Below are 22120 nucleotides of genomic sequence, written 5' to 3'. Positions count from 1 at the left end.
TTAAAGGGCCCCTCACCAGCTCTGGCCATTTTGAGCACTGCATACAACGAATGCTAATGATCATGTCTGCTAAATGTTTCACCCTTGGGCACTGCGGAAAGAGCTGAAATTTCAAACTAAATGCTGTTTGCCCTCCTCCTCGTGGGTGCTCCGCGCTCACGAGGAGGAGGGCACTGAATTGAAGGAACACCTTAGTGGGACGCATTTGAGAACCAGAGAGGAGCTGAAAGAATAGGTTGTAAGCTACCTTCACGGCTCGGCGGGAGAGTTCTACGGTTCAGGCATAAAGAAGATGGCACACCACATGCAAAAATGCATTGATCTCAACAGCAATTATGCCGAAATACAGGGGAGAGTCTAAGCTTTCCAAAAATGTGTTATTCACTGCCAATAAACATGTTTTTCATTGTGAAAAATCATTGGGAACCTTATTTTACGGACAACCCTCGTATATGCTGTGACGTCGCTGATAGTGACACGCCGAGTATTATTCAAGGCAGCATCTGTTATTTGTGTAATCTGTTGCTTCAATAGACAAATTGAAGTTTAGAGAAATAATAAAACACACAAACTGAATGTCTGCATGTTTTTGCTTTACTTCGCACTGCAGCAAGAGAGATGTACTTCCATTTCGTCTGCTTGTTCCCACGTCGTGCAGTCGCGCACGCTGACAATGAAACTATGTCATTTTTTACTGTGTTCCAGCACGTGATCATGCTCTGTGATCCGGTTGCGTCTGCCTCAGTGTTCGTGCAGCGCTGACTTATACCGCTAGTCCGGTGTTCTTGTGCACAGTGCACAAAATCATGCGCTGCGCGAAGCAAGACGAACACATCAGCTCGCGCTCGAGGCCGTCACTTGAACTGTGCCGCGCAGCAAAATAGTGAGAAAGATAGCAAGAAGAAGAAGAAGAAAAAAAAGATAAGAGGTGGGGTCCTCGACTTTGCATCACGCGATTCTCCGGCTCCGGCATGAAGAACGCAGGGAAGGCATTTCGCTTCTGGAGGCTAGACGGGGCAAGTGGAGAGAGTGTCTCTCTTGGGAGTGGCACTTGCCTTCTGAAATCATGGGTTCGCGACACTGAAATATTTCTATCTCGGCTATTAATGAACCAATTTGAAAAATTATTGTGGTAAAATGCTCATTTGAGGGCACATAACAACTTCCAGCGTATAACGAAAATTTGCTATGTGACCTGGTGAGGGGCCCTTTAAAGCAGTAGGAGTATTAAGAATAATGCAAAGCATGAGCCAAAGACCAAGTTTCTACATTGGGTGCAGACCATCAGTCAGGTTCACGCACAGGCATAAGAATGGATAGTTGGGCGAGTTGGTACGGTAACATATTCTCGATTTAAGCGCGAAGAAGACACGGACGGTGGCGGAAGAAGACAGGACGAGTGCTATTTTGCGCAGAATATTCTTGATACTTCCTGGTAGTTGTTGACTGCCGAGTACCAACACTGTCGAGGTATTGTTTGGAATCTTGAAGCCTTCAACAGGACACTCCCGAAGAATGTGCCGTATACTGAACTCGGAACTCTGGTGACAAGTGCGTTTCTTCAGGGACAAGCTACTAATATTATGCGGGAGAGACCCTTCTGTGGATGGGCAACGAAGACGGTACCGGGAATGGACTAGGATCGCGGAGCAGACCACGGAATTCCTTTGGGCTCATGCACGTCTCTCGTTGCCGAAGAAGGACAAGCCAACAAGGGACCAAGGAAAGGTGTTGGTACTCGGCAGTCAACAACTACCAGGAAGTATCAAGAATATTCTGTGCAAATAGCGCTCGTCCTGTCTTCTTCCGCCACTGTCCCTGTCTTATTTGCGCTTATATCAAGAATATGTCACGCACAGGCCTTTTGTCTGAACCTCCAACATAAAGATGATATTGAATACATTTTAAATTAGATGCATCCTGTCTTCATGCATCCTGCATCATGTCTTCTCTGGTGTAATCTGGTCACATTTCTTTTAAAAAAAACCTTGTTGCTGTTGTTTGATCATCGCATATGATACACTGAATGGTATGGTGGCTATTTCGTTTTTATCTTGCATTGCCACAGATAACGGGGCGCAAGCAGTGGAAGCAAGTCTACGACCAACTGGGGGGTGACCCAAGCAGCACAAGTGCAGCGACCTGTACCCGTCGTCATTATGAAAGGTATGTGGCTCATTGTTTATTTAAAATAAAATGCCTTAATCTATGTACAGTTGAACCTTGATGTAACGAACACAGTTAAAAAAAATTATCTGGTATAACAAAACAAATACAGTGGAACCTCGTTGATTCGAGTGCGTGCTCCCTTCCTTCTTTAAAGAGCGAGCGTGTGCCTCCAGACCGGCCGTGCCCACGCGTACATCACTGAAGGGAGCAACTCTCATTGGTCTGCTTCGTTCGCAATTCGTTTGCAGCCGGGACGTGCGGCAATTTAAATCGGTCCAGGACTAATCCCTCACATGGCATGAAAAACCTGCTTTGCGGCAGCTTTTGTGGCGTGTGTCTTTCTGCCGCCGGTGCGCAGCGCGCGTTTGTCCGCTAATGTCGCCGACCCTTAACACGTGCGTGGGTCGTTGGAATGTAATCTAGTACACTTGAATACAAAGCTACGAATTTCAGAAGTACCAGTTTGCAGTTGTATCATCCAATTTCAGGTGAAAACGCGATCGTATCAACCGCATGAAAATACATTGCTCGTTGGCCGGGAAATGGGAAAAAAAAAAAACGTATCATCCTGAAAAACGTATTACGCAGAATCGTATCAACGAGGTTCCACTGTATAACATTTGGTTGGACATGCTTTATTTCAATGGAGTATTTTCTAACTGTAACGAAATCGAAATTGCCGGATCCGAGACAATATCAGTTACAGTGAAGCACATTTTTGTTTGCACGTTCCTCAAAATTATATTCTGGTAGCAAATATGGAAGTTGCTGACTGATTTTTCGGACTTGCGCCAAAAATTGCGATCGAACATACATATGCTCATTTCTCTGTTCTTCATTGCACCACTGTTATCAACCACATGATGCAATGAAGGAAAAGAAAGGGAACAAGAGCTTCAAGAACAAGATTTAAAGAAAAAAAAAGACTTACAATAAAATGGCTGACATTGATACTGCTCACTGCCTGCAAAGGTAGAGTATGAAGAGACAGAAATGAGTGCAAATGGGCACTTGCTCACATGTGCTGAATCGTGTTTGAATCTGTCAGCCAATGAAGGTGGAAAAAGACAGTGGGATTAAACAGATTTAGTGCCTGCGTGTTGTCTTGATTTCTTCCATTTGCAAAAAACTTTGTATACAGTGTAGACCGCTTACAACGTAAGTCGCCGGAGTTGCGAATATCCACACTATAAGCGGTACCGCACTATAACCAAAGCAACAATTTTCAAGGTCCGCACATATGTAAAACATGTGCACCGAGCCGCCACGCGTATGCGACAGTCGAGGAATGCGGCTAGAACGTTTGCATTCAATTTACAGTCGAATCTCGTTAATTCGAACCAAATCACGCGGCGGCGCCTCCGACCGGCATTGCTTAAGAGAGACCGGCAAAGCTTAGGAGAGACCCCTCAATGTCGCGCCGGCAAAGCTTAGGAGAGACCCCTCAATGTCGCGCGCGAAAAAAAAAAAAAAAAAAAAGAAAAGAAAGAAAAGAAAAACAATGAAAAAAGAAATGCGAAAAAACAAATTTCACCCTCTCTCAAATGGCAAGGTCGCCGATTCTGCGTTGCGCCGGAACATGCGTGTACGTGCCGACGTCTCAGCCACGCTACCGTAGCCACGCGTAGAAAATGGCTGTGAACCCTTCTTTCTTCTTTATGCTTCCTCTATTTTCTAGTCACGTGTTGACCTTGCACACTGCGGCTACGGCGCAGAGGTAGCCACTGTAGCAGAGGGAAGCAGCGGCACTGTCCCAGGCCGGCCAACGAAACTGCCCACGCCGGCAAACGCCCGCTTCCCGATAACGGCAGAAAACGAAACTTCAGGGAGCTGGCGCCGGGCTGGCTGAAGCGGCGGCGGTGCCTGCACGGCGGCGGGCGCGCACGGTGACAGTCGAAAGTGAGGGAGCTACGAGGGAGGGCGAGGGGAGCCAAAGCAGCGGAGTTGCCGAGGGGAAATCCGCTTCCCTGCCGCCCTCCTCCCTCACATTCTACGGTCTCCGCGTGCGCCCTTTGCCATGATGTGCCGGCGCCGCCCGCTCCCTGAAGTTTCGTTTACTGCCGTTATCGCGAAGCGAGCGTTGGCCGGCATTGGCAGTTTCGTGGCCCTCGCTCGCTATCCGCGCCGTGATTTTTCACGACTCGCACTCAAGATTCTGGTTTCAGCCTCACTGGCTGTTCGTTCGCACCACGTGCCCTTCTCCTCCACTTCGTCTCTTTCTTCCTCGAGCACTCCTTGAGGCGCCCGTTTGAGGGGAGCGTTCGCCGTCTCCGCTGACTTCCGTACTCCCAGGCAACCGCACTGTAACCGGTATTCATTTGTGGCTAAGTTATCTCATGAGTAATTAGCCTGTCCACTTGCTTCGAAAGGAGTACAAATACCAAAAAATTACGTGCAAGCGCCCCCACCCGTGCAAGAGCGCCCTCCTAACTTCACTGCTAATTCCGAATTTCCGCGCCGTTCCGGGAAACCCCCCCGATAAGCCATTTATGGGGTGCCCCGATAAGCCATTTCATCGAATCATGGTCGCACTCGGGCGCCCCAGTGGGCACACATGCACATCGGGGCTAACTGCGGCTGGCGGTCTGTAGTTCACGGACCGCCGGCCGACGGAGAGATCTGCCTCTCACGTGGCACAGAGGATTTCCCTGCGGCACAGCGACGTGACCACTCGGCGACAGAGCTACGCTCTGGCGTCGCCAGCCGCTTCACCGCTGCTAATCACTCGCCACCGATATCGTCGCTAGGCCTTTTCCAGTTCACTTCGAATCTGTAGCAGACGGCGCTTCAGAATGAACCGCCGACTGAAGCGCCGTCGCTCCCAAGCAGCAATGTTTTGTTACCGTCGTTGCCGCATTACCCTCTCCTCGCAATAATGTCACACGATGAAGAAAACGTGGTGATATTTGCGGCGCCACCAGCTGCGATGCAAGTATGGCCGAGCCATGGTTCGCTGTCCGCCGTTGGTAGTCGTGCACTGCAGCTGAGCTTGACTTGTATCGGAACTCTCATTAGTGCTAAACGTTTCGCCGTGGACATGGTTTTTAATAAAGTGAACATTACGCGTCACTTTACTCTAGCAGACATAATTTTGTCTGGAATAGAAGCTGCATAACAAATGTTCGTGTCGCCAGTCGCGGCGACGCATCGGTGCAGCGTCGATGCGCTCTTTCTGTAGTTTTTTCGGTGGTTTTGAGAGTGTTAAACACCACTAACAAATCTTTGGCTTAATAAAGTTCATGTTCAATTAAATTTTAATGCCACTTCCACTGCGCATTTTTTTTTTTTTTTGCGGGAAAATGTTGTCGTTGCCATCTTGAATTTCGGTGCCGTTCCGGGATAGCGCCCCCCTAAATTTGCCAGTAATTTCGACTTGCTTGAGGGGGGGCGCTTGCTCGGAATTTTACGGTACTCTTATGTGAACTTGTATGGAAGAATTGTGACCATTTGAACTTCACAATGAAAACGTGCATAAAATTTTAACAAATATATCAGTTAAACTGGTGCCTAAGCTAAACAAAGGAACTGTAGTCATGAGTCCCAACTTAGTTCATGACTGTTGATTGAAAATTTTAGTAGCAACCACAATGCCATATGCTTTTTTAAAAGATAGACGGAAAGTTAGATTTTTCTGTACATTTGCCTCCAAGCTTTCACACTTAACACCTTTGTTAACAGTTAACAGTATTGAGCATTCACATGCAAGTGGCTATTACTGCTATTTTTCTGGTGTTTACAATACCCTTACACATACATGCCTGGCACCTTGTGCTCAGCTACTTCGAGTAATCTTTTTTAGCTCATGTGTTTCTTGACTGCTGTGCATGGAGTGACTGATGTAAATGTAAAAGAAACGCCACCAAAGAAGCAACATTCAAGAGTGAGACTAGAGGGTTTAACTCTGCAAGTTAACCCCTGCAGGTGCCGTGTCCACATTTGTAGATGCGCCTTGTTTTTGCCAGTTCTGTCGAGTGGTGGCAAAAAAAAACAGCTGACATTGAGTTGCAGATGAATAGCAATGTGCCTTCGTTTCACTTCCAATGTGCTCCTTACTGCTACAGACCACTTTGCTGAAGGTACTGCCGTGTATGACGGGACGTTTGAAGTGCCGTGTTCCGTCAGGAATATAGAAAAAATTTTCTTCGCTCATATTTAGGGTTGTTCGTTTTCTACAACCTGAACATGTTTCAGGAGAACCGGGTTAAACCCGATTTCCTCCCTGAATTCAAAAACCACATACCAACCATTCTTTTTTATGCTGCACGGAGTTTGCAGTGCATACGCGCTAGCTACCCTGCCTCAGGACAACGAAGTTAGATCCTGTTGGCCTCGAGTGAACTCCAGTGACCTATAGACTTCATTTCACAAGCTCTGTGCAGCAATATGGATGCTACACGGCTCTCAACCAACCGTCCATCGAGCGCGCCTAACTCGTGAGTTAATAACTCACCGTGACATTCTACGGAGGCCGGCTGAAGAAAAGGAACAGTAGGCTCCTCTTCAATAGCACTGACATAGTTGTGCCTAACTAATGGAAGCTGTGATGTTGAGAGACCTTTCTCTCAGCTTATATATGTTCAAAGATCGAACAGGTCTCGGATGGAGACCGACATGTTGCGCAGCCAGGTGATACTGTATGTTAACAAGGATGCGTAAAAAATCGATGACCAGCTTTTCATGAACAAAACGTTTGATTTCCTAGAAGTTATCGATGCTCTTTACTGTCATTATCACTTAATAATTTCTGAACTAATGCTGAACTTCGGCATATTTGCTAGAAAATTCTGCCCTAATGTCCCCCGATTACCAGCTTGAAACAGATCCCTAGTTTTAACGCATTAGCGTTAAGGAGCTCTTGATATTACGCAATTTATTACATAGTACATTTGTAAATTTAACCCGAAAAATCCCGACTTTCAAAATTATTCCACAAAAACTCCATTTCTCCCTGATTATCAGCTTGAAAAATAGCACCCGATTTTTACCCCTGAATTAAAAAAAAAATATAAAACCCTAAAACGAACAACCCTACTGCACGTGTATGCTACTCATATTGTATGCAGTCAATAATGGAATTGTACATGGGCTTCAAGCCTGTGCATTTTTAAAAAGTAAGAACAGTGCATTTACTGACTGCACAATAAAATTGATAATTAATTACTCTGTAATTATGATGACTCATCAGAAAATGCACAAAGCACCATCCTAGCACATTGTCTTTCTTGTAGTGGAGCTTCAAGCCCCACGAAATGAAGTGTGAATTTGACACATTTATAGGCAGTGCATCATAATTTGTGCCTGAAAGGGTAATCCATATTTAGATGTGACATGGGCCATCTCTAAAAGGATGCCTTTGGAAGAGTTCCTTTTATAATAACCTGCTCACTGCACCTGTTTTGGTTAGAATTAACATAAGGAACTAGTGCACCATAGCACAAAGCTGAGGGATAATTTTTGATGCACCAACAAGTGCTTGCCATGACCTTTGATACTGTTTAAAATTTCACTGTGACATATTTTGCACATTGAACGTGTCAGTGTTAAGTGCCTTGATTATTGGTCTGTTTGCATAAATTTTGTTTCCTTATTTTTATTTAAAAACAGTTCTTGCCACATCTCAGTTACTTTCAGGTCCTTTTTGTTACAGTTTTTGTAAATTCCCCTGCTGATGCACAAGTTAGCGCTTGCTAGCTTCTCAAGAACGAGCTCTAAGCTTGCTGCGTGCTTTTCACCGGAGGCGGCACTGATGATAACATCATCACGATAGACGCAAACAACCGGAATTCCAGTTAGTGTTGACTTCATGAATTTCTAGAAGATTGCTGGTGCTGCAGCTATGCCAAGTGGCAGTCTGTTGACCTTGTAGAGGCCTTTGATGGTGCTGGTAGTGAGCAATTCCGATGTTCTTTCGCTCTTCTTCAACTACTGGTACGCTTGGGCCAAGCCCAAGGTATTGAAGATTTTTCCACGACTAAGCGTGCTGAATACTTCTGTTATCAGCAGCGAGTACGAGGATGTTTTGTTGCTAGATTGACAGTACTCCGGTAGTCTCCGCCGAGACGTACGTCTTTGTTTTTCTTCCGGACAACAACAAGTGGTGTAGCCTATTCTGAATGTTGTGTCAGCTCGATGATGCCTTGTTCCCACAGCCAATCAAGCTCCTTTTTTTACTGATGTTCACAGGATGAAAGGTACCAACCTGGCCTTCATAAATTAGGTGCTGCATCTTGCCGCAGCTTCCAGGTGTGATGGGAGGTCCATTGTTTCCAGAAATTTCTTCTGAGAAGACTGCGTCGTATCTTGTAGCTGTATCGGTTTCTGCATAGCAGACTTGATCCAGAGCCTTGCACTCCTAGCAAGGGCAGCTGATGGGTCTGACTGTTGTAGTAGACGACCACATTGGCACAGCCCAGTAGCAACAGGGAATGTCCGGACCAAGTTCTCAGCTGCGTGCCGTCTTGCTGGAGAGCTGTCGCATTGTCGTGCCAGGTAGCACGAAAGGTGTCCTCACTGAGGAGCGTGCATGCCGCTCTAGAGTCCACCTCAGACTTAGTTAGCTGTCCGTTGTACAGTTATTTCTGTAAAAACCTTCAGTTTTGTGTCGAGGTTCACCACACTGGTCAAGTCATTAAGTGCTGATGATGTTGCTGATGTCATGATCGTACCATTCTGTGTCTGGCACTCTGGGGCGTCGATGTTGTGATTCCGGTGGGGCGTGGTCTGCAATTGGAGCTGCTTGCACTTTGTAATACATGCTTTTGCAGTGTGTCCATGTTCAGTGCGTCCACATTTAGCAAAATTTGCAAATTTCTGTCTGGAACCGACATCCCCGTGGATCATGCTGGCCGTCGCATCACCAACAGGGCTGTGCCTTTGTACTTGCTTTTGCCTTAGTAGTGTAGTTGCATACCTGCTGACTATTGAACACCCTCTGCTGGTGACCGGCACTCTGCTCGTACGGCGATGGCGTATGCTCTGGTGAAGGTAACTTAGACCTGTCTCTGCGAACAGGCACTGCTGCAGGCCTTCGTCACGCAGTCTACACACAAATTTGTCGTGCAACATATTGTCCAAGAGGAGTATAGTGGTGTTAGCAGATGAGGAAGCCGTGCCTCCGTCTTGCTCATTAGCTGATGTGCTCGAGGTCAGCGTCTCAAAATTGCAGTCGGCGGCAAGCTTCTTGATAGCTGCTACGTAGGCAGCTACTGTTTCGCCATCAAGTTGGTCCCGACTTTGAAAACGAGCTTAGCTGTTGACTTCTGGTGGTCGGGGGTTGTAGTGTTTCTGGAGTGCCGATACGATGTCGTCGTAGGTCTGCTCCCCGCACAGTGTTAGCAGGTTGGCTCTCTTTAAAGCTGGATCTGTGATCTTGTTAGCTTCAAAGTAAAACTAAAGCCGTCCGAACCATGATGTCCAAGATGAACCGTTAACCCCTTAAGGGCTTATGACGACCGAAGCTCGTCATGAGCAGTCGCCACTTTTTTGCTTATGACGACCTGTGGTCGTCATGGGTCTTCCGCAATGTTCCAAGAGGCTTTTGACGAGCCCAGCTCGTCAAATGGTGCTTTTCTATTTGCAACATAGATGGCAGCATGGGTTCTGTCTTTGGCGCTTTTGTTGAATGAGCGTTTGTGCACTATAGTTGGCGGAATGTGCGCCTTGTGTATCCCGCGCGTAATAGAGGTTTTTGACGAGCCCAGCTCGACAAATGGTGCTTTTTTATTTACAACATAGAGGGCAGAATGGTTTCCGTAATTGGCGCATTTGTTGAATGAGCGTTTGTGCAATAGTTGGCGGAATGCATGCCTTCTGTTTCTCGCACGTTATAAACAAACATGGCCATATCCGCGCGGCATACTCGCGTGGGAAATCTTTCTCCCTCAGATGATGAAAGCGCGAGTGATGAGGATGTGGTTATCATGTTTGATTCTTTAAGTGAAGATAGTGATGACGTTTTTACGGACAGCGACTCTGAAGCGGAAGAAAGCAGTGATGATACGATGACCAGCGCCCACGAATGGTACAGGATAGACCCCGACAGCATCCCAGCCAGACCTCCACTGTTTGAATTCAAGGGATCTCCGGGAGTGACGATCATAATGAGCTCTCCCCCTCAACCATTTGAGCTTTTTGAGGCTTACTTTGATGATGAATTGATTGATGTTACCGTAGTTGAGACAAACCGGTACACCTCTCAGCTATTGAATTCGAGTAAACTGAGCCAACATTTTCGCTTCCAAAAATGGTGTGCACTTACGCGAGAAAAACTTTGTGTTTCTCTTAGCCTCTTGTTGCTGCAGGGAATTGTACAGAAACCAAATGAAAGGATGTACTGGTCGAGAAACCGGCTGATTGAGACTCCTGCTTTTGGCGAGATAATGCCCAGAAACTGGTTCCAACTCATCATGAGAATGTCGCGCTTTGTTGACAACGTGACCATCGAAAATTCGAACTATCAAGGAATAGTGCATCTTCTACGCAGCAATTCAATTACAACCCTTACTTTCTGGAGTTGCAGAAATTTATTTCAGAATACACCTCAAATGCCCCATGTATTATCGGGTAATACATGATGGAGCGAGGAATGGCTAATAAAACATTATAATCTGCCGAAAAAAAGTTTTCGCAAATATTTTTTTGTTTTGAACATATTACTGAAGCATTTTGCGTCATAAAAATTTTGCAATTTTGGAACATATTTTTTTTTGTTAAATGAGCCCTTAAGAGGTTAAAATTGGTAGCTGGCTTGGAAGCCAGTGCGTAGCCATGGCTTGCCAAAAGCATTGTGTAGCGCACGTCAAATTTCGCTTCCGCATCACCACTTGTATGTCCGCAGGTGTCGTTGCGCATGGACATAAGTGTGACCCATGGTAGTCCATAAGGCGTAGACAGCCAAGGACAGTTAAAAGCTTCTTTGTTGTGTCGAGCATCGTCGGAAGCGGAAGCCAAACTGAGTGACGAACGAAAATTGAGTTGTTGTTGTGCTGCACAGGAAAGAGGGTGGAGTGCATTCCTTGAAACCAGTCTTGGCGCTGAGCCGTGCTCCCTCAAGGGCTGCAGAAGATAGCGTCAACCTTTCCTTGTCCATACGAACCACTTACTACCAGTCTGGAGCACTAGTCCATAGTGTCGGAGATGAGACAAGTCCAAGTGGAACAGGGCACATGTACTAACCCGCATAACACAAAAGGAGCTAAAGAATGTCTGTAATGCTTTCCTGAAAGATAATTAAAACGTTTCACAGAAGTATCAGTTTAAACATTATTCGGATGTATACTTCTTGGAAGCCTCCTGTTGGTGTTAATGCCACATTAGTAGATGTCTAGAAAACTTTAAATTTTAAAGAACTTTCTTATGCTGTTATCTCTTCTTTCAAATCAGCTCAATGCCAATAATCACAATTAATTTATATCAGTTGTAATGACAATAGCCTATTGGTATTTATACAGTCGTTTAAGAAAAAGAAAACATTGGGATCGTCTAGAAAAGAAAACATTGGAAACATCTTCTAAGGAGTGCCCTAAAGGGGTCCTGACCCACTCCTTGAGCTTGGTGAAAAAACACATTCTGTAGATAGCATACGCTGCTGTGAACATCCCAGCCAAATGGGGCTCACAAGCGGAGTGTGAAGTCACCTTTTTCTCATATATTCTTTCTTTAACAGAAACCTTGTCCTCACCCATTTCAGGGCTGCCGGCAGCTGCCATGTTTTGTCATATAGCAGATTCCCATACACAGCTGCTGTTGACCAATAGCTGATAACAATCAAGAAGCATTAGCCGATTATTGTCTGCTCATGCTTGGCTGCACGTGTCTACGTAGGAAGAAAACTTTGGCCACACTGCTTATCGGGGAGTGTCGTAGCCATCGGGTCTCACTAATTTCGATTAGTATGGAAAACTCAGCTAGCCACGAACTACACGATTCTTAAGCCCAGACCACATGTACGCTATGCCTGCTGCGCCTCACAATGAATGGCGGTTAGCATCTATAAGGGACACGTGCCAGTGCACGCTCACTCCTGGCCACTGCTGACTAGACGTGCTTTGTATTGAGCTTCGTATGGAGCGCTCACACACTGTGCCATCTGGATTTGCCTACTATCCGTGCAGGGCCGGTTTGCACCACATTTCACGGCTAGGCTGGAGCATGTGAGCGTGCACTCCAGCTTCATCATCCAGCATAGTCAATCCATGCTTTATCATGTTCTCCCCCATTGCTGCTTGTAGTGGTTTCACTCTCCAACCTACGAAACGGTTTATGTCCATAAGTGGCAGTTTTGGATTGCAGAAAATCATCATCCTCACTCGACAGATATGAGGACGACCATGATTCAGTCTGCAACAATATGCTGCAGCACATAAGTGGTGAGCAGTTGAATTCTGCAACTGGAAACTGAACTGGCTCATTTCCTGACATCACTGGTTTATGAGCCCACATTGATTATCAGCTATGCTCGCCACTGTGCAACACCCAAATCTAATAATTTTTTGGTGTTTGGCTTTTAACAAAGTTAGGACTGACTGATCACAATTAAAGATTTTGTCATTAAAGGGGCGAAGATGCCAAGTTTTCAAGCTTGAATGATGCATCCTATGTTAAACTGTATGTGGTTCCACAGTAAGGTGGCGAAATTTGAGAGCATTCAGTGTGCTAGAAAATTTGTTAGAAATTTTTTTTTTATATCGCAGTTGAACATGTAGCAGTCTGGCAGCACTAACTGGTGGGTCATTCTATGCCAAATCAATCAGCGTTTTTTCTAACATCACAGATATAGCTGAAAAGATTTCCACATGTTTGTTGAAGTTCAAAACTCATTCTCCATGTTTATTTTTTCAAAACATTTTGTACCATTTTGACAACAACTTACTTTTCCTGCCCAGCTGAGCTAGAAGGCATCAATCAACATTTTTTTTTTCAAAGGCACATTGTATGATCCAGTCATTCAAATTGTGTGTATGGCAAAACAATAAAGGCAGAAATTGCCAGTTTTTTTTTTTTTTTTTTTCGCAAAAGGCACGAAATCCCAGAAGGCTTCGTGTTCAAGGTCAGAAAAGTAGCTTTGGTGGTCGGCCTAAAATATATGTGAAACATCATTAGATAGCTCTACATGTGTGCTATGTATGCGAGAAGTTATGAAAAGGTATTAATTTTTAAATGTGAAAAATTATTTTTTGAATTTTTGTGTCAGCACTGGCTTTTCTCTGACATGCTCCCAAGCTTGTCTGCCAGCCGGGGATGCAGACGACAAAGCTGGCTTCGTCTGCAATGCAGATGACAGAGGAACAGTGTCATGGTCCTTGTTTTATTGCCAGAGAGATGCACGCTCTAACGCAATGCGGCTTGTGCTTAGTATGTGCCAGGTGAACCATACAGCAACTGCACATGAAATATTAAATTATGGGGTTTTACGTGCCAAAACCAGTTCTGATTATGAGGCACGCCGTAGTGGGGGACTCCGGAAATTTGGACCACCTGGGGTTCTTTAACGTGCACCTAAATCTAAGTACACGGGTGTTTTCGCATTTCGCCCCCATCGAAATGCGGCCGCCGTGGCCGGGATTCGATCCCGCAACCTCGTGCTCAGCAGCCCAACACCATAGCCACTGAGCAGCACATGAAATATCAAAGCGTGTCAAATTCATCAGGGAGTCCTGCGGAGTTTAAAAAAATATGCTTCATGCAGTTTACAAAAAGAAATCTTTGCTTTTAAGTAGCCAGTAAATCCAGAAAGAGCGCTTATATCGTTCACTCAAAGCATTTTAAAAGACATGTCGCACTGCAATACAGTGCAACATAGAGGGAGCAGGACACTCCTTGGAATCCACCGACTGTCATAAGACGATGTAAGTAGAAAACACCTTCATAATACAACTGAAAGTCTGCACAAGCATGAACAAAGTCTTCTGGTGTTGTGTGTTACCAATGTTCGATGACCTAACATGCTAACATAACGTATGAATTTTATAAATTCATACGTGCCCTGTTTGGGCTCATATGCTCAGCCAGTCACAGTTTGTTGAATAGTTTCTTGGGCTCATTTTATTTAAACAATCTCTCCTTTCTAGATGGCAAGGCTTCATATATTTATGCCCTCTGCGCAATCCACATAGGGACATTTCAAAAAATAATTTTTCATGTTTAAAAATAACTTGGTAACTTCTCACATGCATAGAAGACACGTAGGGCTGCGTAATGATGTATCACAGATATTTTTGGGCTGACCACCAAACCAACTTTCTTGACCTGGAACATGAAGCTTTTTGGAAAAAGTTGGACGTTTTTTTTTTTAAGGCTATCTGCTGAACCTTCAAATATTTTTCGGCTATACAATGTCAACTGGGGTACCATTCTATATTTATAGTGTGCCTTCTATATTTTCCTGCATTGCAAGAAAAAAAATTTTAACATTGCAATTTTACTTGCTTCTGCCAGTGCCAAAAGCACTCGGAAGTGTTCAAATATTTGAAAAAAATTACCCTGTTGGCAGTCAAACCACTTCATTGGCTCGAAATACATGCCACCTGAATGCCTGGATCATACAATGCCCCTTTCAAAAAAAAAAAAAAAAAAAATGTTGGCTGGTGCCTTCTGAGCTGGGCAAGAACAATAAGTTTTTGCCAAAATGCTAGAAATTTTTGGGAAGAAAAATAAATGGGGAAAATGAGTTTTGAACTTCAACAAACATGTGGAAATTTTTTCAACTGTACCTGTGATGGTAAAAAAAACGCTGGTTGATTTGGCGTGGAATGGCCCTGGTGATGAGATGAAATGCACCCCCAGCACCATCCTCGGAATAATGGATGCCGATCTCAAAGGCCATGCTTTAAGCTGTTTCTGACAGTTTCGTTGCAGACGACACAATGGTGGCTCTGCACTTCCTGACGTCACACAATCCATGCCAAAATGGCGGTTGGGGGAGGAATGCTGCCAGGCCCCTATCCTTTCTTGTGTGAATTTGGACGACATGCAATGTCCGTACTATGCCGTCTGCGAACTGGCACAGCATTTGCGCCAGCCATGTCAGACAGGATTCGAGGGTCTACGTGTGATGTACAACATAATCAAAGACAAGGTTGTGAGCATCCGCGATGCCATGGGGACACACCAGCAACTGTAGAGCACTTGTTATGGGAGTGCTAAAACCAGAAGTCGCACAGGGATCACCTTTTGTCGATGCTGCCGCCACCAATATGCCCGAAAACCTATGTTGAATGAATGCACCTGACAAAATCGCCTGACAACTGCAAAATAATCCTTTGTACTCTTGTTGACTTCGTGTTGAGTGAGAGGCTGGAGGAGTACATCTAAAACCCAGCCTCCCCGCACACGCCAGCCCCGTATCCCATTCCCTTTGCCTCCAAAGGCTGGAAGCAAGAGGAAGGCACTCTATCCCATCCCTATACTGGGTGTCCCATGTAACTTGAGCCAAACTTTTAAAATATGAAAATGCCACGTAGCTGGACAGAACCAAGGTAATGTTGTTTGCCGCCGCTTGGAGATACTCGGATTATTTTTATTTTTTTTGGAATCCGCCTAATTACAGTCTTAATTGATTAATCAAATTCTCAAATAGTAGAGTCACGTGAAAAGTTTCAATGAGAAAATTGTAGAGCAGCATGAAAAACTCCCGATACAGCTGTCTGTTGCTCAATACGTGCTGCATAAAAGAAGCTCGCGAATACATGCAAAATTGCCGCGTGACTGACCGTGCGAGGCACTTTGCGTGTATTCGCGGGCTTCTTTCATGCTTGGAAAAAAAAAACTTTTACCTAGCAAGTACTGAGCAACAGAAAGCTGTACCGGGAATTTTTCATGTTGCTCTACAATTTTCTCATTGACACTTTTCATGTGACTATAATATTTGAGAAGTTGATTAATTGACTAATTATGTAATTAGGCGGATTGCAAGAAATTATCTGAGTATCTCCAAGTGACATCAAACAAGATTACCTTGGTTCTGTCCAGCTACTTGGGACGCCCTATATTTTTGATAATGGCATGTTTTTCTCTCAAATTTAAATGTCGACTTAAAATGTGTGCTGTGAGCCCAGTCTTTCTTGTGTGTATAACCATATTGGCTCCTGTATTCTTGATTACAATGATAAACTGAGACGACTGTGTCTTGGCCCCTTCAATTTTTATCACATTGGGTTGTTCGTGGCTTCACTCCATCATAATGGGGTGAAAAAAAAAAAGATATTCGTAAAGCATAAGAGTCGAGAAGCAAGAAGCTTGTGTCAGTACTACTCTAACTTTCTGTTCAGCAGGTAGCACCGAGATATAATTGGCTTTATATAGGTGCTACAACTTATAGTCCATGATTTTCATGGCTGCACAGTTGGGATTTCTGCTTCGTTGTGCATAATTAAACCATTTTCTTCACTTGAATGCCACTTATGGCCATTTACTTGTGAATCTTGTGGGAAGAAACATTGAGAAAAGGATTACTGAAACTTGGAGATTCAAATTAAACAAAAGTTTGAATTATTTTATCGTCACTTAGCACGAGGCCATTGCAGAGTATGAGAATTTTGTGCTTCAAGCTATAGTTCACAAGCATACACCAGCATTCTAATGAGCACCAACCAGAAGTTAGGAAGTTTTCAAAACCCAATTTGCATTTTGCTGTCTAAAAGTTGTACACCTTTTTATGATTAAAAAGAAAACTAACCTTTTCATGACAATGAGATGCTTGAAAAAGGCATAACATTGTTAAAGGAGTACTGGCAAACATTTTGGAACGTGTGAAAAAGATGACAGCAGGTATGTAGGTTAGGAAATAGTACTTATATTTTGATACTACAGTTGGTCTTGAACCGACAGATGTGGCATCACTGACATTATCATGAGGTCATTGCACAGAGCAAAATTTGCTGATGTCATGCTATGATAAGACTAGATATGATGGTGTTAATAAAAGATACATTAGAGTGCTGAATCTATTTCTTGTGGCTAAATTAAATTAAATTATGGGGTTTTACGTGCCAAAACCAGTTCTGATTATGAGGCACGCCGTAGTGGGGGACTCCGGAAATTTAGACCACCTGGGTTTCTTTATCGTGCACCTAAATCTAAGTACACGGGTGTTTTCGCATTTCGCCCCCATCGAAATGCGGCCGCCGTGGCCGGGATTCGATCCCGCGACCTCGTGCTCAGCAGCCCAACACCATAGCCACTGAGCAACCACGGCGGGTATTTCTTGTGGCTGCTGCAGTGATTGCAAGAACAAAGTGAGCCATTGTATCGCGACATGATGCATCACCCTCCTGAGAACCGAAACCGGTTCATAGAAACATGCATTATAGTAAATTATTTAGGACACTCTGACACTTGTCAGTATTTCTTCTAAGGTTTAGACCTTAATTTAAGACACACAAAAAGCAAGTCAAAAATGTTGTCAGTACTCGTTTACAGTGAATATCCTAAATGGCTTGGCTCAGAAATAGTGTGCATTTAATGCAGACTGCTGCTGCCGTTCGAGCTGCACCTGCGTGGCGAGGATCGGCCACCATGCTGGCGGTTGGATGAGGCGCCCTCAGACTGCCAGGTGCTGGACCTGAGCATGCGACGTGAGGCACCCACGCCACCCCAGTGCCTCGACCTGCGTGTTCACCGGCGGGGCGATGAGAACTGTGGTGCGCTGCAGGGCAGCCCGCTCTACTCCGTGTACCGCCTTGAAGATGCGTGGTAGCCTACCAGTGCAACATCGCCTGTTAAAGGCCCCTTCACTCCCCTCCCGTCCCACCCCACCGCCACAAAAACAGATGCAACGATGGCACATCCCAACAAGCCTCAGGGGGCACAGATATGCCATGCTTTCTAAATAAATGGTTTTTCTGCACATCATATGCCTTTTGTAACAGATGCAATGGCTACTGGCATAGTAGGCCATTCTCACTACAATTCTGAAAGGTATGGAGCAGAGCGGCTGGCAATGAAATTCCAGCATACTGTTGTGGCTTGCAGCCCAAGGTGAGCAGCGATGGTGATCAACAACGCAGGTGATGCTATACCTGTTTTAAGGCACCATTGAAAATATAGTTGAGCATGCTTCTTGTGGTGTGCCGAGAGTGAACATGAACATAGTGGTCACGGAACTTAGCCTTCCATTGTTTCTTGGTTCCAGTTATGTCCGACTGTAGCAACATCCCACGTTTTAGGAACTAACCGAGGCAGTTAAAAAATGTTTCATGTTCGTGACATGGCAGTCTGCAATAAAACCAACTAACGAAATTATACCCTATAACTAACTGCCTTTCGGTCTCGAGAATATACTTTAGGAGAGTTCCAGCATGTTTTGGGTGGCTTTCGTGGTCCCCAGAACATGTGGACACAGTGCCCACTGAGCTCTGATCCATGTGGCATCAGTAAAGATCCACCAGCTTTTCCCTTGACTGATTATGAAAAGTAGAGGTAGAGCATAGCTGAAGTAAGTGTGCTTCTTCCCCCCATTTTCTTAATTTCACACAGTATTAGTTGAAATCGGCATGCAATGCTTGTAACATTCTTGAAAAAAAACTGTCGCTGCTGTGTCAGAGTGCACTGTTGAAATCATCAGTGCTTCCCCCTCGTTCTCTTGCCTTGTCTCCTTTCAGCAATATGTCGTATATTGATATTACTCCAGTTTATCATGTGTCTTTATCCTTGAGAATGAAATAAGGGTGCCAAGGTGGAGTTATGAAGTGCCAAGCAAAAAATTTGAAGTTTAGTATGGTTGAAGAAGCTGACATTAGAAGAGGGGAGAGAAAGGTTTAGTCACATTATGAGAAGAGGGGTTATATCTGCAATAAAGTGGTTCTAACGCTGTAGCTCAGTATAAAGGTAGAGCTAATTGAGCAAAACAAATAATCCCACCACTAAAATGGTTAATAAAATGTGTTAATGCACATATATATTTCAAATCGTGGCATATGTTACAACTCTTCATAGTTACTGGTGTGCACGCTGAGCAGAAGTCTACTCGTCTGCAGTGTGCAGCCACTTCCTAGAGGTTAAGGCTCTGCCCAGTTTTTCGCTGATGTGCTTGTGTTGCATGCTACAGCATACCTTGCTTGCAGGTTCTCCGTATAAGCTATAATGTTTCAGTGTCAACAGAGCAGGGATATGGTCATCACTGTCTTTACCCCTCTACATGGCTTGTCTTTTTCAGTGCTAATCTGAATTGTGCCAGCAGCTTAGGATGTTTTCTCTTTGAAACACTCCAAGCACTTGCAAGCAGCAAATTGTTTGCTAAATGCAGAATGGCAATAATAAGCTTGCAGCCTAGTGGACAAAACCACCACCGCACAATCTGCAAGTTCCATTCCCAACTAGTGGCAAAGGAAAGAAGCAGGTCACTTGCCATAGTCGTAACAAAATGGCATTTCAAGATCTTTATAGATCCCTTGTTCACAATGTGAAGCCACCTACGCAGCTCTTGTGAACAAGGGATCTGTATGGATCTCAAAAACGTCATTTTAATTTGATTATAGTGAGTGACCTGCTTCTTTCCTAACATTGATTTTACCTGACGGTATTATGTCAAACTCTCGACCACAACTACTGGTACTGTATGGTATTCTGGTACAGTGTTATAAGAAAGCTTTATAATATAAGTTCAGTAAAACTAGCAAGGCACAGTGAGGCTACAAGAGACTATGGAGACTTGCAAGACCTGGTTGGGAATCAGATTACAGCACATAAAAGCATGCTCATTATGCTTAAAACAGTAACACCACTAAGAGATAACTGATAAAACAAGAACGCCAGGTTTGCACACTGCATAAACAGCAGATGCCATTTCTAAGGAAGCACTATTCACGACCTTTTATCGACAATGTGGTTCACAGCATGTCAACCTTTTCCGCAGATAGCAAACGGTTAAGAAAATTGCATGGCATGTTCAGCACATGCATGCACACACACACACACACACACAAAACTATATAGCCTTGCCAAAATTTTTCCAAATTAGTTTGTCATGAAAGTGTGAAATTGTCCAAAAGGTATGCAAGCATAAAAAGGTCTGCATGAGAATTTGTACAATAACTTCTAGAATTAGGTCAAACAAGCTAAAATGGACATTTTTGCATCTACTGTGTGTGGCTTGCACAACTACTTCTAGAATTAGGTCAAACAAGCTAAAATGGACATTTTTGCATCTACTGTGTGTGGCTTGCACAACTGCAGACCCAAGTATGGTAAGTAAAATTGATCATGGCATCGCAGAGCTTTATGAACATCAAATGCACAGTTCAGTTTAGTAGTGCTGTCAGACAGTGGGCCAGGAACTATTACGAAGGCAATTAAGTAAGCCATGCATTAAACACTATCACAAGGAGTATGTAGATTTGATACAGTTTATTTTACACAGATAGGCTCAGAAGTGGATAAGCCGAGCATCAGTAGGGTTCTGTTCCACAGGGCAGTAGGGACACTTGAGCTTGCTGCCACTGGCCAGCTTGTGGAGGGCGTCGCGCGAGATAACGTGCCCACAGACAAGCCTCATGGGCGGGTTGGCGTCACTGCTCTGTTGGCGCAGTATGGGGCAGGCGAACACTGAGTGGAACTGACAACCCAGCCGGATCTCGATCGGGAGTTCGTCGCGCGTGCTCCAGACGCCGGCCACCTGGCGCTGCATCATGACCTGCTTGATGTTGAGCAGTGCGGGCAGGGCCAAGCTGCCCGCCTCGACACAAACGGCCAATGGGCTGCGCACCGACAGGCCAAGAAGCGCGCAGGCGTCGCGCGTGAACGCCTCGCATGTATCGCTCCACAACGCCGGCTCAAGCAAAAAGGCGTACGGCGATCGCGCCAGGCCGCCGGGCACCCGCAGAAAAGCCAAGCTACCCATCAGAACTTGCAAATCGCGCTCGTGCTGCCGTGCCAACGGCGCGAGGTGGGCGCGGGCGTACGCGATCGCCTCGGCCGCCGCTCCGCGCTGCAGCAGCCCCACCAGGTGAAGCCGGTGCAGCTGGAAGTGCAGAGCTGTGCCCTGGAGTTCGTGCTGTGCCACCCAAGCCAGCGCGGGGCCCAGGTCACGCCGCTTCAGCGCGTCTAGCACGTTGTTGAGCTCCGCAAATGGCTCCTTCTGGGCAGACTCAAGACGCGCCTCGCGCGACAGCTCTTCGGCGATGTCCAGCATGCCCTGGCGCAGCAGGTGCTCCGCGATCACCTGGTTGAGCGCCGTCTTCTTGTCACTTCCATCAAACACCTCCTCGCTGCTTGTGGCCCAGAAGTCAGGCACGAAGTTCTGAAAACACAGCGCACGCCCCGTTCTAAGTTATGTAACGCCGTGATAAATCTAAGCTGGCTCACCTTGTCTATAGCTTTGCCAACTTTGGACACCGTTCCGTGCAGATCTCGGTGCTCTGTCGCCAGTGAACTGCTTAAGTCTTTGATTTTTTGAGCGCATTGTGTGAGGGCTATGCCATGCGAAGTCGTCACGTCAGCGTCTGCAGGTACTGCGCAAAACCAAAACAAAAGACGCTACCATCGTTTCGAAGCGAGAGCTAAAAGGGACTTACCTTCGCCAAGCTCTCGGTACATTTCTTGCACGTAAGCTATCAACTCACTCAGCGTGGCTTTCGTGTGTTCACTTAGAGTGCCAAATTTACTAAGAACTTTGTCAACTTCACGCTCAACAGCCAAGCACGACTCCATCGTGACTCAGTAGAGCAGCGCTGCTGAATGCAGTGCCTGCTACGACTATGCCTGTGCAGAAGACGGTAACTGCGCTATATACACAGTGCTGTCATTCTTTTAAAAGCATGAAGAGTACACTTGCAAAAACATTGCAGACATCGGGACGTAGAACTACAGGAACGGTTGGATGCGATAGTTACAGCAAAGCTTACAGGTTTACAGCCTCTCAGCTGACTTGTCGATGTCGATTGCAGCGGCCTGCCTTTGCACAACTTGCAGTAGCGCAAGCATGAGTAATAAAAAAAAATATGTTGCTTCCACGACA

General features: G+C 45.3%; 2 protein-coding genes across 2 annotated transcripts in view; one reads left to right on the top strand and one right to left on the bottom strand.

Moving 5' to 3' along the window:
- LOC119461368 (AT-rich interactive domain-containing protein 5B) overlaps positions 1 to 18018 on the top strand; it is a 45574-nt gene extending 27556 nt beyond the window's left edge. Inside the window, exons 5-6 of the mRNA XM_037722658.2 lie at positions 2069 to 2166; positions 17635 to 18018. Of these exons, the coding sequence (XP_037578586.1) occupies positions 2069 to 2166; positions 17635 to 17863 (327 nt within the window). The 3' untranslated portion in view covers positions 17864 to 18018. The remainder of the gene's footprint in view (positions 1 to 2068; positions 2167 to 17634) is intronic.
- A 2478-nt stretch (positions 18019 to 20496) lies between these two features.
- Positions 20497 to 22049, bottom strand: LOC119461344 (E3 ubiquitin-protein transferase RMND5B). The gene is made up of 3 exons (XM_037722621.2): positions 21678 to 22049; positions 21469 to 21614; positions 20497 to 21403 (listed from the first exon to the last, which is right to left on the bottom strand). Exons 1-3 carry the CDS (start codon positions 21811 to 21813, stop codon positions 20531 to 20533), a joined length of 1155 nt encoding a protein of 384 aa, XP_037578549.1. The 5' UTR covers positions 21814 to 22049; the 3' UTR covers positions 20497 to 20530.
- Positions 22050 to 22120: the final 71 nt, after the last annotated feature.

This window comes from Dermacentor silvarum, chromosome 1 (assembly GCF_013339745.2).
Source record: "Dermacentor silvarum isolate Dsil-2018 chromosome 1, BIME_Dsil_1.4, whole genome shotgun sequence".
Lineage (NCBI taxonomy): Eukaryota > Metazoa > Arthropoda > Arachnida > Ixodida > Ixodidae > Dermacentor > Dermacentor silvarum.
This window is presented reverse-complemented; position numbering and strand designations above follow the sequence as displayed.